The following is a 15,399-nucleotide window of genomic DNA, read 5'->3' as shown; positions in this document are numbered from 1 at the left end:
ATGATATCAATATATGGTACATGGATGTAACTAATTATAGATTTGGATGTGTTTTTACATTGACAACTCATTAGTGGATAAGGGAGACACCTTACAAAGGAGAAGGATGAGAACTCATAAAGAGGTGATTTAGCACTTTGTGATTTTATAGGGATTCATAGGGCTACTAATTCCTTCCAAACTTATTAACCAATGCAGTGTTGTAGCTCTTAATGTAGAAGTATAGTTGTAGTGTTTGACCATTTGAGCTATATTCATAGGTTGGGCTCAACACTTCATATTTAATCCAATGTTTCATGAGATGTATTTATGAAGTTTGGGGGTATTCCCCACATGTTTCCCAAGATTCATGGGTGAAAAGGTGCATGGAGAAATGTTTCTCCACGTCTCCCTTAGGAGAAACACATCGGGAAACATAATGGGGATGCGTTTCTCTAGAGCTTTGGGGAGTTTGTGACCTTGATAATTAGTTGATAAGAAAAAAATGATATTCTCCTTTATCTTGCCTCTTTTGTTTTTTTGTTTTTACTTAAGTTTTTAACATTATCATTAATTGTTCTAGGATGTTTGAGAGTGGGTTCAACCTCATCGACTTCATTTGTATAAAGTAGAATTTTGTGTCCCCTTAAAAATAAAACAAAGATAGGGGATAGAACTTTGAGGAGTTTGTGACCTTGATAATAATTCGCCTTCATTTGGATAAAGTAGAATTTTGTATCCCCTTAAAAAATAAAACAAAGATCGAGGAGAGAACTTTGAGGAGTTTGTGACCTTGATAATAATTAATAAGAAAAAATGATATTCTCCTTCATCTTATCTTTTCTATCCTTTCACGTAAATTTTTAACATACCATTAATTGTTTTAGGATGTTTGAGCCAAGAGGGTGGTTCCAAACTTACAATCTCATCAGACTCATTTGGAGAAAGCAAAATTTCATATCCCATTTAGATTCAATAGGTTTCCACTGGATTGCACAATGATGAATTTGCTACGATGAATTATTGTTTAGAATTTATTGTTGTTGTTTTCATTTTTATAATTTTAGGGACGGGATGTTAAATTTCCTTGAAACTTTGCAACTACTTAGTGAATTACTGATAACTGAAATCTAGTTAACTTTCACTAAGATACAAAGCTTCCTAACAACTTATAAGCAACAAAATAAAAACACAGAGATAAAAACGCGTACAAATTGACACACTTATTTTTCTCAGGAAACCCAACAAGGAAACTTGCTTGATGTGACTATTTTATTGATTGTTCTTGAGCACTTGGATCTATTACAAAGTAATCTTGCTCTTTTGAGAAAGCGTTCTGCTTCTCACATAAATTTCAGCTGATATAGTTGATCTTGGGTGGCCTAGATCCTCCTTGATCTTTGCCCTCTAGCACACAATTGGTCTTCTGCTGCCTCCTTGATTTGCTCTACAAAACCTGCTCACTTATGCTTGATCTTTGTGCACTAGAAGCCTTCTAAATCGTTGTGCAGTAGGTCCCTATTTCCTAGCGTAGATGAGGGCCCTAAATCCTAGTACAATTATTCTTATTTCCTTGCACACTTCCTACCTCTTATTTATTAGGACACCAACTCTTGAACCCTGTGCACAATTAATCTCCTAAATTCTAGCGCACTTGCCCCTCCTATTTCTTGGGACATAATTCCTGCGCTTTCCATAATCAAGGCTCCCTCACAAACTTGTGAGCTGAATCATGTCACAAACCTGATCCAGGTGGATGTTGGTGGCCACCCACCAACCCATTTGGACCCCCAAAACTATCTCTTTCAGTCTTTTCAGTTTCCTAAATTGCAGCACAGTTTACTATTTTTAGCAGTTTTTCGGGTCCTGAACTTCCGGAGCCGTTTTGAGGCCCTAAATGACGTTTTTTTGGGATTCTGAGGCAACATGGGTCCATGGACCCATGTTGCCTCCCAAAGTGGTAGTACTCGGATAGATCTTTCTAACAAGCTATCGTACGCGTCAAACGGAGATCGTATGCCAAAGTTACGACCCCGGGAAATTGATGTACCAATTTACCCAAACGGGGCCCACAATTTGGCGTTTCATCTTCTAGGGTTAGGTTTCGGGATGTGAAGGGTTTTCCATTGTTTCTCAACAATAAATAGGCCTTCGAGCCTCATTGTAACACAGTTCGGAACAGTTCAGAGGCATGTAGCCGCACATCTCTTCTCAGGGATAAGCTACCATCGCCCTAGCTGGTTTATTTCCATTTCTGGTTGTAAGCATATTTCAGTATTTTCCATTAATGAAATGAAGCATTATTTCCGCTGCATCTCTGTGTTTATGGTTATTGCATCTCTGTATTTATGGTTACCTCTGTAATCTATTGCGTTCCTATTTAAATCCGGATCAGTGGTATCAGAGCGGTCTGCTTTTTCTCTGTTTTTCTTTGCATGTCCCCAACGAGGTCGGGATATAAGGAGTTAGGGCTTGAACTGGTCGAACCTTTGCAAGACCAGCCTCGCAAATCCCGACGGCCTCCCATGGCGGATGAGAAGAAAGACGAGGGGGCAGGAGATCCTATCAAAATCTTGCTCGAAGAAGCGCTCGAGCGGCAAAGGAACGCGATGATGGATAGCTTTGCGCAGATTCTTCAGCGGCTACCCAGAGGCGACGCATCGGCTTCCAACAGCGACTCTGGAAATGCCACACCCTTCAAGGTACAAGTTAATTTTGAAATCCCCATCTTCGAGGGTCAAATAGACGCAGATGCCATAGATAAATGGTTAAATCTGCTAGATGGGTATTTTTCTGTTCACGAATTTTCAAGTCGGGAAAAGATTGTTTTTGCTCTTCTCAAAGCAGCCCCCCACGTCAAGGACTGGTGGGAAACCTACTGCGAGCAGAAGGATGAAAGTACAGGCTCACTATTTTCAGCCGCACCCACTTGGAATGACTTCCGGGATGCCATCAAGGAGCAGTACTACCCTGTCGGAAGCTATGAGGACAAATACATCAAATGGACCACACTGCGGCAGGGACGAGACCAAGATGTGCCAGAGTTCACAAACATTTTTCATACCCTTCGCACACAGTTGGGTATTAAAGATTCTGAGCTGCATCTGGTACTCAAATACCGTGGTTGCTTGCACAAATACATCCAGGAAGAGATGGTGTTTTTGAACATCCCCTCACTTGGCACGGCATATCGATATGCTGTCAAAATCGAGCAAAAGTTCAAACAGAAGAAGCGAGACTTTGGATCTGCAAATCCGAAGCCCAAAGGACAAAGCCAAGGCGGGGTGACTCAAGACAACCCGTCGAAGCCGCAAGAAAAGAACAACACCACGAAGCCTAAGAAGGACACAGGAAAGTGGTGTGAGTTCCACAAGAGTCCCACTCATAACACAAGTGAGTGTCGGACCAAGCAGTCGCTGGTGGCTGAGTTGAAGGCTTCCGAATCAGATGCATGTTCCGACCCTGAGCCAGAACCCGACAAGGGGAATGGCAAAGGGAAGCTAATCATTGATGCGGACCCCAGTGCCACTGTTGCCACCGCCAAGATCCAGAAAGATGAGCCCGAAAATCCAGAGGAAGGGGAGCGTCTTTTCCACTCGCAGATGTGGGTGAAGGGTTCGCCGCTACAATTCATTGTCGACAGTGGCAGCCAAAAGAACCTCGTTTTAGCAGAGGTCGTGAAGCGGTTGGGCCTACCGACTACACCACACCCACAGCCGTACAGTATCGGGTGGCTTCATGAAGGACGAGATCTCAAAGTTCGACAGCAGTGCCACCTTCCCTACAGTATCAAACCCTTCACAGACGAGGTATTGTGTGATGTTACACCTCTGGATGTTTGTGATGTATTATTAGGCCAGCCATACTTGTGGAGGCGACATGCTGTGTATGAGTCAAGGCCTCGTGCTGTCATTATTTCTTTGAATGATTCATTATACAGGATACTGGAGGTAGCCCCACCTACCGCCACATCTTTGGTCACTACCAAAAAAGGCAGCAAGCTCATATCACAGACCAGGAAATTCATCTGTCTGGTTCACTCCCAAAGTAAGGGGAAGATCGTTACTACCTCCATGACCCCTGCAAAGGGTTCCTCCATGCAACAACAACAGCAAAGGGATACGGTCATGACAGAACACAGGAACAACTTCTCCTCACCCACAGAGATACCACACAAGTTTCAGGTGGGCAACAAAGTCTGGTTGCATCTGCAGAGAGAACGCCTTACCAGAACCCATCAGAAGCTCAGACCACTCCGACATGGTCCTTACAGCAGTACCAAGGCTGTGGGGAACAATGCTTTGGAGCACATCATTCCTCCATTCCTTTTCCTGCACCAAGTGTTCAATATGGACCATCGTCGACCATGCTTCCCACCATTACTGGACACATCAGAGATTGCAGGACAAGTTCAGCAGATGGAGGAACTCAACGCAATGGGGACCATTGCTTCCTAAGGGGGGAGGAATGATCCAGGTGGATGTTGGTGGCCACCCACCAATCCATTTGGACCCCCAAAACTGTCTCTTTCAGTCTTTTCAGTTTCCCAAATTGCAGCACAATTTACTATTTTTAGCAGTTTTTCGGGTCCTGAACTTCCGGAGCCGTTTTGAGGCCCTAAACGACGTTTTTTTGGGATTCTGGGGCAACATGTGTCCATGGACCAATGTTGCCTCCCAAAGTGGTAGTACTCGGATAGATCTTTCTAACAAGCTATCGTACGCGTCAAACGGAGATCGTATGCCAAAGTTACGACCCCGGGAAATTGATGTACCAATTTACCCAAACGGGGCCCACAATTTGGCGTTTCATCTTCTAGGGTTAGGTTTCGGGATGTGAAGGGTTTTCCATTGTTTCTCAACAATAAATAGGCCTTCGAGCCTCATTGTAACACAGTTCGGAACAGTTCAGAGGCATGTAGCCGCACATCTCTTCTCAGGGATAAGCTACCATCGCCCTAGCTGGTTTATTTCCATTTCTGGTTGTAAGCATATTTCAGTATTTTCCATTAATGAAATGAAGCATTATTTCCGCTGCATCTCTGTGTTTATGGTTATTGCATCTCTGTATTTATGGTTACCTCTGTAATCTATTGCGTTCCTGTTTAAATCCGGATCAAAACCATTGTGCACAAAACAATTAATTTCCTTGTGCCTTCATCCTCCTCTTTCTAGGTCCAATTTGAACATGCAAGGAGACCCAATTCAAATGTAGAACTCGAGTTCTTGATTGATGAGTTAATTGAGAGTGATACTCTTTCTCTCTCCCATCAATGCTGGAGTTCTTAAATCGTACTTCCTAGACTGAAGGCTAACTTGTTCTAGTTGAACTGCTAACTGCTACCTCGTTTTGTAGTCAAACTGATGAAGTCTCCTATATAACTGAAGCTTCAACTCTACGCATGATAACTTGATGATTATTCCAATGAACTGGAAATAACTCATCCTAACTGAAGTCTAATTCATTAGGACGATTCGAGGTCGTCACTAGCAAAGGCACAAGCCAAATGACCTTGTTCGCTACATTTTCAACACTCCCTCTGAGCAAGGAAGGTACTTTTGGAAGGCCCTCTTCCACCTGGGTCTGTTTTCAACACTACCACGTTATCTGTTGTTGTAGTTGCTCCTTCTAAACTAGAAGACTTCCCTGCTTGTTGTTGCGGAATCTGATCTGAAGACCTGTTACTTCCAATCGTACTCCTATTCTGCGAGTCTATCACCTTAGTCATAAGTGCCATGTACCCTGTGTATCTCTATGGCTATTACTTTGCTTGAAGGTGGTATTGAGAGGTTCAACTCTCTTTCGATCCTTCCTAAACAAATCTTCTGCCCACTTGGCTCGAGCTCTCCCTATATTGAAAGTCATTGACTGAGTGGCTTCCTCCACTTGCCCTGGACTCTCCTCATTATCTTGCTGGTCGATCGACTTGCCAACTAGCTGAGACTCAATTTGTGATACTGGCTGAGGCTCCTTGTGAGCTCTAACTTGCTCTCGCTCTAAGCACTCCCATAGAGCTCTGCTCTCCTCCACCCTCATGTCTCTACTCTTTGCACATCCTTCCTTGCTGCTCAAGGCTGTGCCTATCTCAACCTGTAGCAAGTACAAATTATTCTTCCTTACACCTATCTGCTTCTTACGTCTAGAAGTTAAGTGTTGAAGGTAAGCTTGACCTCTGTTGAAGGTGACATCATAACCCTTGTCCTCAAGGATAGCTACTGAAACAAGGTTCTGCGTTAGGCCTGGAAAATAGAGGACATCTCTGAGATGGATGGAGCTACACTCCCTCTCAAATATGACAATACCAACTCCCCTAGTTGCGTACTTGCCATCATCTCCCAGCTTAATGTGAAACTGCATGTCCTCCTTTGGGTAGCTGAAATAATCTTTTTTCCCGGTCATGTGGAAGAATGATCTTGAATCAATATACCATATACTGTTGTTTGTTGAGGTTGCCATACATGCTATTAATGAGAAATCTTTTTGGAACTTAGCATAAAACACATCTACCTTAGCTGCTACAACCACATGATCCTTACTGGAGTCCTTCATATTAGGACACTTAGTGGCATGATGTTTGAACTCATGGTAATGGAAGCACTTGATTTTGCCCAGATCCTCTTTTGACTGGATTCTCACCCTTTTGACTAGACTTTGCCTCTCCTTGGTGCTTCTTGCCCTTGGCTTTGCTACCTTTGCTTGCCAAGGCAAATTTCTCCTTGCCCTCTGTTGGGGCTTCTCTACCAACTCTCGTCCCTCATTGGATTTCGTCTTGAATGCAGTCACTCCATAACTTTTACCACTTGGGAATATTCCCTCTGCCACTTATTGCATCTTGGAAACTATGCCAAGACTTGTGAAGTCCCAAAAGCGTGAGACTCACGTGGTCATTGTCTACTACAGTCACACACACTCCACCTAGCTCATCTCGAACCTCAGTGAACTTAGAAAGATACGTGATGATGGGCTCTCCTTTGCTTAACCAGATACTTTTTAGCTTCTCCTTGAGAGCGAGCTTCTTGGCATCATTGGAACCCTAATACAAATGTAAGATGGATTTAAACATCTCACACGTTGTCTTCTTCTCATGGAGGTGAGGAATAATATGATCTTTGACCTCCTCTAGAATGATCCTCCTTGCCTTGTTGTCATTCTTATTATGCTGGATCAACTGTTGGGCATCTTGAGGTGGAGCTATTGCTTACTTCACATACTTGAGCAGTCCATTATCTTTCAACACTTTTGAGATCTCCTCCTTGCATGAGCTTAAGTTATAGGCTCCCTTTAAACAATGATCTGCCCTTAGTCCTTGGAACTCTATACTGCTTATCCAAAGAATTGCTCTTCAAAACCCTAGCGCTAGCCTTCTTGACTGATCTGCGTTGTACAATAATTGATTAAATTTTTGTTGGTCTTTATGTTGATCTTTGCTCTGATACCATGTTAAATTTCCATGAAACTTTGCAACTAATTAGTGAATTATTGAAAACTAAAATTTAGTTAACTTTCACAAAGATACAAAGCTTCTTAACAACTTATATGTAGTGGAATAAAAACATAGAGATAAAAACACATGCACAAATTGACACACTTATTTTTTTAGGAAACCCAACACGGAAAAGCTGTTTGCTTGATGTGGCTATTTTATTGATTGTTCTTGAGCACTTGGATCTATTACAAAGCAATCTTTCTCTCTTGAGAAAGCGTTTTGCTTCTCACATGAATCTCAACTGATACAATTGATCTTGGCTGGCCTAAATGCAGCTTGATCCTGACCCTCTAGCACACAATTGTTCCTTCGTTGCCTCCTTGGTTTGCTCTACAAAACTTGCTTACTTTTGCTTGATCTCTATGCACTAGAAGCCTCTTAAATCCTAGCATACACGAGGCCCCTAAATCCTAGTGCAATTCCTCCTATTTCCTTGTGCACTTCTTGCCTCCTATTTCGTAGGACACTAGCTCCTCAACCCCGTGCACATTCAATCTCCTACATTCTAGCACACTTGTGCCTTCCTATTTCTTAGGACACCATTCTTGCGCTCTCCACACTCAAGGTTCTCTCACAAACTTGTGAGCTCTATCTTGTCACAAACCTTTGTGCACAAAACAATTAATTTCCTTGTGCCTTTGTGCTCCTCTTTATAGGCCCAACTCGAACATGCAAGGAGACCCAGTTCAAATTTAGAACTCGAGTTCTTGATTGATGAGTTAATTGAGAGTGATACTCTTTCTCTCTCCAATCAACATTGGAGTTCTTAAGTTGTCCTTCCTTCAGTCAAGATTGAAGGTGAACTCGCTCTAACTGAATTGCTAGCTGCGACCTTGTTCTGTAGTCAAATTGATGAAGACTCCTATATAACTGAAGCTTCAACTCTACGCATGTTAACTTGATGATTATTCCAATAAATTGGAAATAAATCATCCTAACTAAAGTTTAACTCACGAGGATAATTCAAGGTCTTCACTCTAAGGCATAAGCCAAAGGACCTTGTTCGCTACATTTTCAACACTCCTCTTAGCAAGGAAGGTACTTTTGGAAGAACTCTTCCACCTAGATCTGTCTTAAACACCACCACGTTATCCACTGCCGCAATTGCTCCCTTTGAACTAGAAGACTTCCCTGCTTGCTGTTGTGGAATTTGATCTGAAGACCTGTTGCTTCCAACCATACTCCTATTTTGCTATTCTATAACCTCAGTCATAAGTGCCATGTACCCTTTGTATTTTTGTGGCTATCTACTTTGCTTGAGGGTGGTACTGGGATGTCCAACTCTCTTTCGATCCTTCCTAAACAAATCTTTTGCCCATTGGCTAGAACTCTCCCTATAGTAGGAGTCATTAACTGAGTGGCTGCCTCCACTCCCCTTGGGCTCTCCTCTTGTTGGTCAACCCATTTGCCAACTAGTTGAGACTCAAACTGTGATATTGGCTGAGGCTCCTTCTTGAGAGCTCTAACTTTCTTTCGCTCTAAGGGCTCCCTCAAAGCTTTTCTCTCCTCCACCCTCGCGTCTCTACTCTTTGCACTTATTGCGTTGTTGTTTAACGTTGTGCCTATCTCAACCTGTAGCAAGTACAAATTCTTCTTCCTTACACCTATCTGCTTCTTACATCCAGAAGCTAAGTGCTGGAGGTAAGCCTTACTTCTGCCGAAGATTGACATCATAACCCTTGCCCTCAAGGGTAATTATGAAACAAGGTTCTGCTTCAGACCTTGAGCATAGAGGACATCTCTTAGATGGAGGGAGCTACCTGGCTCCTTCTCAAAACTAACAGTACCAACTCCCCTAGTTGCACATTTGCCATCATCTCCTAGCTCTTGACATTGCATGTCCTTCTCCTTCAGGTGGCTGAAATACTCCTTGTTCCCGGTCATGTGGAAGGATGCTCCTGAATCAATATACCATACACTGTTGTCCGCTGAGCTTGCCATGCAAGCTATTAATGAGAAATCTTTCTCGAACTGAGCAGAAAACACATCTTACGTTAGCCGCTGTAGCCACATGATCCTTACTAGACTCCTCCTTCCGAGTAGGACACTTAGTGGCATAGTGTCTGAACTCATGGCAATGGAAGCACTTGATCTTGCTCAGATCCTTCTTTTTCTCGCTATTCTGACTGGACACAACCTCTCTTTGGCCCTTCTTGCCCTTGGCTTTGCTACCTTTGCTTGCTAAGGCAAAGTTCTCCTTGTTTTCTGCTGGGGTTTCTTTACCAGCTTTCGTCCCTCTTCGGATTTCTTATTGAACGTAGTCACTCCCTAACTTTTCCCAATTGGGAATATATTCTCTCTGCCACTTATTGCATCCAAGAAACTACACCAAGACTTGTGAAGTCTCGAAAGCGCAAAACTCACAAGGTCATTGCCAACTACAGTCACATCCATTCCACCTAGCTCCTGAACTTGAGTGAACTTAAAAAGATATGTGATGATGGGCTTTCCTTTGCTGATCTTGATACTTCTTAGCTTTTCCTTGAGAGAAAGCTTCCTGACATCAAGGGAACCCTGATACAGATCTAAGATGGATTTAAGCACATCTCATATGTTGTCTTCTTCTCATGGAGACGAGGAATAATATGAACTTTGACCCCATCTAAAATGATCCTCCTTGCATTGGTGTCATTCTTGTTATGCTGGATCAACTGTTGGGCATCTTGAGGTTGAGCTATTGGGTGCTTCACATACTTGAGCACTCCATTATCTTCCAACACTTTTGAGATCTGCTCCTTCCATGATTAGAAGTTAGAGGCTCCCTCTAAACAGATTTGCTCTTTGTCCTTGGAACGCTATACTGCTTATCCAAAGAACTGCTCTTCAAAACTCTAGTGCTAGCCTTCTTGACTGATCTTGCACTCTAGACTAATTGATCAACTTGGTGCTGGTCTTTTTGCTGATCTCTACTCTGATACCATGTTAAATTTCCATGAAACTTTGCAATTACTTAGTGAATTACTGAAAACTGAAATTTAGTTAACTTTCACCAAGATACAAAGCTTCTTAACAACTTATAAGTAGCGGAATAAAAACACAGAGATAAAAACACATGCTCAAATTGACACATCTATTTTTCTCATGAAACCCAACAGGGAAAACCTGCTTGCTTGATGTGGCTATTTTATTGATTGTTCTTGAGTACTTATTACAAAGCAATCTGTCTCTCTTGAGAAAGCGTTCTGCTTCTCACACAAATATCAGCTGATACTATTGATCTTGGCTGGCCTAGATCCTGTTTGATCTTGCCCTCTAGCACACAATTGTTCTTCTGCTGCCTCCTTGACTTGCTTTGCAAAATCTGCTCACTTCTGCTTGATCTCTACACACTAGAAGCTTCCTAAATCCTTGCGCATCAGGTCTCTATTTCCTAGCGCAAATGAGGCCCCTAAATCCTAGCGCAATTCCTCCTATTTCCTTGCGCACTTCCTGCCTCCTTTTTCTTAGGGCACCAGCTCCTCAACCCTGCGTACAATCAATCTCCTAAATTCTAGCACACTTGTGCCTTCCTGTTTCTTAGGACATGATTCCTGCGCTCTCCACAATCAAGGCTCTCTCACAAACTTGTGAGCTCTGTCTTGTCACAAGCCTTTGTGCACAAAACTATTAATTTATATGCCCAATTCAAACATGCAAGGAGACCTAGTCAAATTTAGAACTTGAGTTCTTGATTGATGAGTTAACTGAGAGTCATACTCTTTCTCTCTCCAATCAACATTGGAGTTCTTAACTCGTCCTTCCTTCAATCAAGACTGAAGGCTAAGTCGCTCTAACTCAACTGCTACTGCCACCTTGTTCTGTAGTCAAACTGATGAAGACAACCATATAACCGAAGCTTCAACCCTATGCATGTTAACTCGATGATTATTCCAAACTGGATATTCATATAACTCATCCTAATTGAAGTCCAACTCATGAGGACAATTCGAGGTCTTTACTGGCGCACAAGCTAGAAGACCTTGCTCGCTACATTTTCAACAGTGGACCTTTATGCTAGGGACCTTGATGTCTCTTTATACCCCTTGAAATTTCCTCAAATTTTGGGGGTGCTTTCACACATCCGCATATGCATCTTACCGGTTCTGCACTGCCCTGTCCTGGAAACTTGGTGGAATGTTTATTTAAACATGAAGTATGTAGATTGTTAATGCGGAGTGCATGGAAATGTGGAATAATAGAGGGATTAATATGTTTCATCCTATCTTCTTCTTCATGTTTGCAGGTGGGAAATTTATACACCACTGAACTCTGGTTCTTCATTGTCATATATATTATCCATGGGAGAGAAACCGAGGAATCGGTATGTTTTGAGCGTGTCAGAGCTGTCAAAGTACCAAATAGAAATAATAGGTTTTAGCCTCCTCAAGTTTAAGTTTGGGTTCTTCCTTTGTAGTAATATAGGCACCACATGGTTCAGAGAGGAATTTTGCAGTGACCTGGGCTGCTGCAGTGAGCTCTCTTTGCCTGCTTGTTTAAGATGATTTTGAAGTTGAAGGAAAATGAGGGAGAATTCTTCCAAACTTGTCCCTTATTGCCGTACATGCTTATTAACAAGAATCAAAGGCAACATACGCTGGAAACAGAATTGGCTCAGTTTCCAATCCTATAATATCAGCGATAGATTTAATTGCCCAAAGTATAGAAGATCTTTGGAAAATTGGTGTTTCCCCCGCAAAAGCACCAAAATTGTTAACTTCCAGTGGTACTTGGGATTATTGGGCCCAGGATGTGCTAGAGCTAATTTTAATTATCAACCATAGAATGTGATCCATCAAAATGTTTACACTATATGTGCATTTACAAAGCTTTCTATTCTCGGGTTTTTATTACTGATATAATTGTTTTCCGGGGCTCTTTTCGTTGTTTTAATCCATTATGTTTCAATCACTAATATGATGCTGCTAAATCAATCTGTAGCAATTCTTCAGACTGAGTAAATCACATGAAAATGTGTTGCAAGAAAACTTATTCAAGAAAAGGAATTTGCAGAAATAAACTAAGCAGCCAACAAAAATTGAAATTGCAAGAAAGAAACAATCTGATTCCAACCACACCAACAGGAATTGAGATTGCAGGGAAGAAATTAGTTAAGCACACCAACAGGAATTGAAGTTGCAGACAGGAAATGAGATTCTAGAAATGATATGAAATAAATGAACTAATAGTAACCTACAGAGATCCTCTCATCTGCATGCTGCTAGAGTGGGCCCTTGCTCTACAGGCTTTCTGAATGATCTCCTAAAACTACTTGCTCTGCAGGATTTCTGAACATTCTTCTAAAACTAACTCAACAGTAAAGGCAAGAAACGTGATAACTGAAACAAAAGATTAACTTCTATTCCATATCCAGGTGAACCCCATTGGATCTTCCACTTGCTCTTTCATACAAAAATATCCAAAACGATATTGTTGTGCTGTTTTCCTATTTTTAGAAAATTAACTAATATCCACCAAAACTGTTTCTCTATCTTTTCTTGAGAATCTTCTTTACAACAGGATGAGGGAATCCTGGACATGTTCTCTTCAAAAGGTGGTAGCGTTCATACAGTTCCTTTTGAGAGTTCAACCATCACTAGATTTGGTTGTAAAAAGAGTAGTAAAAAGGGAATAAAACGGAAGGTTTAGGTGATCAACTAATGCAAATGATGACAATTCAGAGGAGCAGAAAATAGGGTATTTACAAGCTCACCACTAGGATTTTAGGTTAGATTCCTGAGTATAGAATATGCTTACCATGATCTGATTTTTGAACACTAACTAGGATGGACTTACCCTTCAACAATTTGACAATTCTATTCAGTCCTTGAAGATTATACTGCTTTGTTTCTTTGACTGTGACATCATCAAGAATTGGTTATCATGTGAAAGCATTACAAGCAAGCATGAAGAGATAACCTTTTTATGCTTGGGGGACAATGCATCCTTAAAGGGGGGGCAATGCAACAAACATAAAGTACATGTAATACTAATGTTAATATTAAAGGGCACATCTAAAAGGCATGCATATTCACGTATGTGACCATTCAATGTGTAGGTGGATTTCATTTATTTATCCTTCTTATATCGGATATTTTCTCATTATTGTTCTTTATGTTCATTGCACTTGATCTGACTTTCATTTCATGGTAAAGTCACCTTCTTAAACATGGACATCTAATATTGTAGTTTTGGAGTGTTAATACTGCAGTGCACCCCCTACACAAATTTTACAAAGATGATCACAATATTATAAAAGGCCACATGCTTTACTTTTAGTGTCTTACCTGCTCCAGATTCACAAACCTTTGTTGGTGCTCCATCGATCTGGATTTTCATGCAAAAGGAAGTATTTGCCTAGATTCATATAAACAATCAACTTCAATCCCCCCTTGTTATAATAAATCAACTTGTTATCTCCTCTCTATTAAAGACAAGCTTTCATGATCCACTTAAGCAATTTGATTACCATATTCTTTCATTGATGGCAAGATTGAATTCACCATGAAAGGTGGAGTAATCCAACTTATTTCCCTGCTGAAGAGCTGTCTGCACCAATGTGGTCAAAAGAGAGTCTTTCTTTAAGTTTGAATATTATCTTCTTTATATGTTTCATTATCACTCTTTTTCATCCTTGTTTCACAAACCATGGTGCTAAACTAGTAATATGTCTTCGTACATATTGAAATTATGAAAATATTCTAAACAAGATTTGTGATTCAGGCAGGCTGCCTTTTTCACTAATGAAATTTGCAATACTCAACAACCCCAAAAGTTTCATTCGACCAACTTTGAGGCTTATGTTTGTAAGCCACAAATGTATGTAATTTTAATGTTTCTGTTTCATAAAGCTAATCTCTGACACGTGGGTCTGTGCTGGTTAAAAATGTCTTGCCTTGTGAAATATTTCTTCTCTCTTGTCTGTATGTGATAGATATGGGCACTTATGTCTGTCTCCTTCAGGGGTTGGCTCTTCTGTTCTCACTCTGCCACCTTTGCGTGTGCCTATCAGTGTCAGGATTCCTTCTCTGTTGTTCTTTTTAATTATCTACTCGTATTTTTAAATTTTATTTTGTAATATTCCAAGTTAAAAGAATAAGTCCCTTGTTCACTTGCCTTGACTTAGGTCAGCCTCCAAGATTTTCATTATGCTCTGATCCAACATTAAGATATGAATTCACGATATTACATGATAGATGTGGAATATATGATTTTAGTCAATAGAGTCATTTTGTACAATGAGGCAGATCACCTTATAGTCCACATACATGAGGTAGTTGTGCTACCTTTTAACCTTTCATATTAACTAGCTCTTGTTAATCTATAATGGTCACTTAATTTGATTTTCATTACATACTAAGATCACCATATTATTCCTGGGCTCCTAGTATTGTAGTATCAAAGTGTTAATTCTCCAATAGTTCTTGGTGTCTGTGTGCTTCCCTGTTTCCCAGGACATATCTCATACTGGCAGCACAATTTTAAAAATTAATTCGCATTAACGGCCAAGACATACATAATACTGGAAGCACAAGGTAAAAAATATATGCCCTGTAAATTGTGCTGTCAGTAGGAGGAATTTTTGTGGGCGCACGCAGACACATATCAGAATGGATCATTAGAAAATGATAGTTTCTATATGATTTTAAGCAAACATTACCTGAAGTCTTTTCAAGTCTATCGTGGATGTTTAAAAAAATATAACTTATTATTTCATTTCTGTGCAATTTGTTCCAGAAAGATAGTTTTGTGGATGAGAGCGATGATGACATGCCAGAACTTGAAGAACAGTTTGGCCCTTCAAGCACTGCCCGGAAAGTGCCCGAGGAAACTGCCAGTGATGAGGAGATAGTTGAATCTGAAGTGGAACTAGATAATGAAGGAGTCATTGAGCCAGATAACGATCCTCCTCAAAAAGTAAGTGCAATGATTTTAGTAGTGAGTTACTGTGACGGTAT

At 41.0% G+C, this 15,399-nt stretch overlaps 1 protein-coding gene across 1 annotated transcript in view; it reads left to right on the top strand.

Annotated features, from left to right (window-relative positions):
• HIP1 (HSP70-interacting protein 1) overlaps positions 1–15,399 on the top strand; it is a 102,790-nt gene that overhangs the window by 32,633 nt on the left and 54,758 nt on the right. The window contains exon 3 of the mRNA XM_089432241.1: positions 15,179–15,358. Within this exon, the coding sequence (XP_089288367.1) occupies positions 15,179–15,358 (180 nt within the window). The remainder of the gene's footprint in view (positions 1–15,178; positions 15,359–15,399) is intronic.

This window comes from Pinus tabuliformis, chromosome 6, assembly GCF_031772625.1.
Source record: "Pinus tabuliformis cultivar Carrire ecotype Pingquan chromosome 6, CPIR1, whole genome shotgun sequence".
NCBI classification, from domain to species: Eukaryota; Viridiplantae; Streptophyta; class Pinopsida; order Pinales; family Pinaceae; genus Pinus; species Pinus tabuliformis.
Note: the sequence above shows the minus strand (reverse complement) of the source record. Positions and strands in the feature narration are given on the sequence as shown.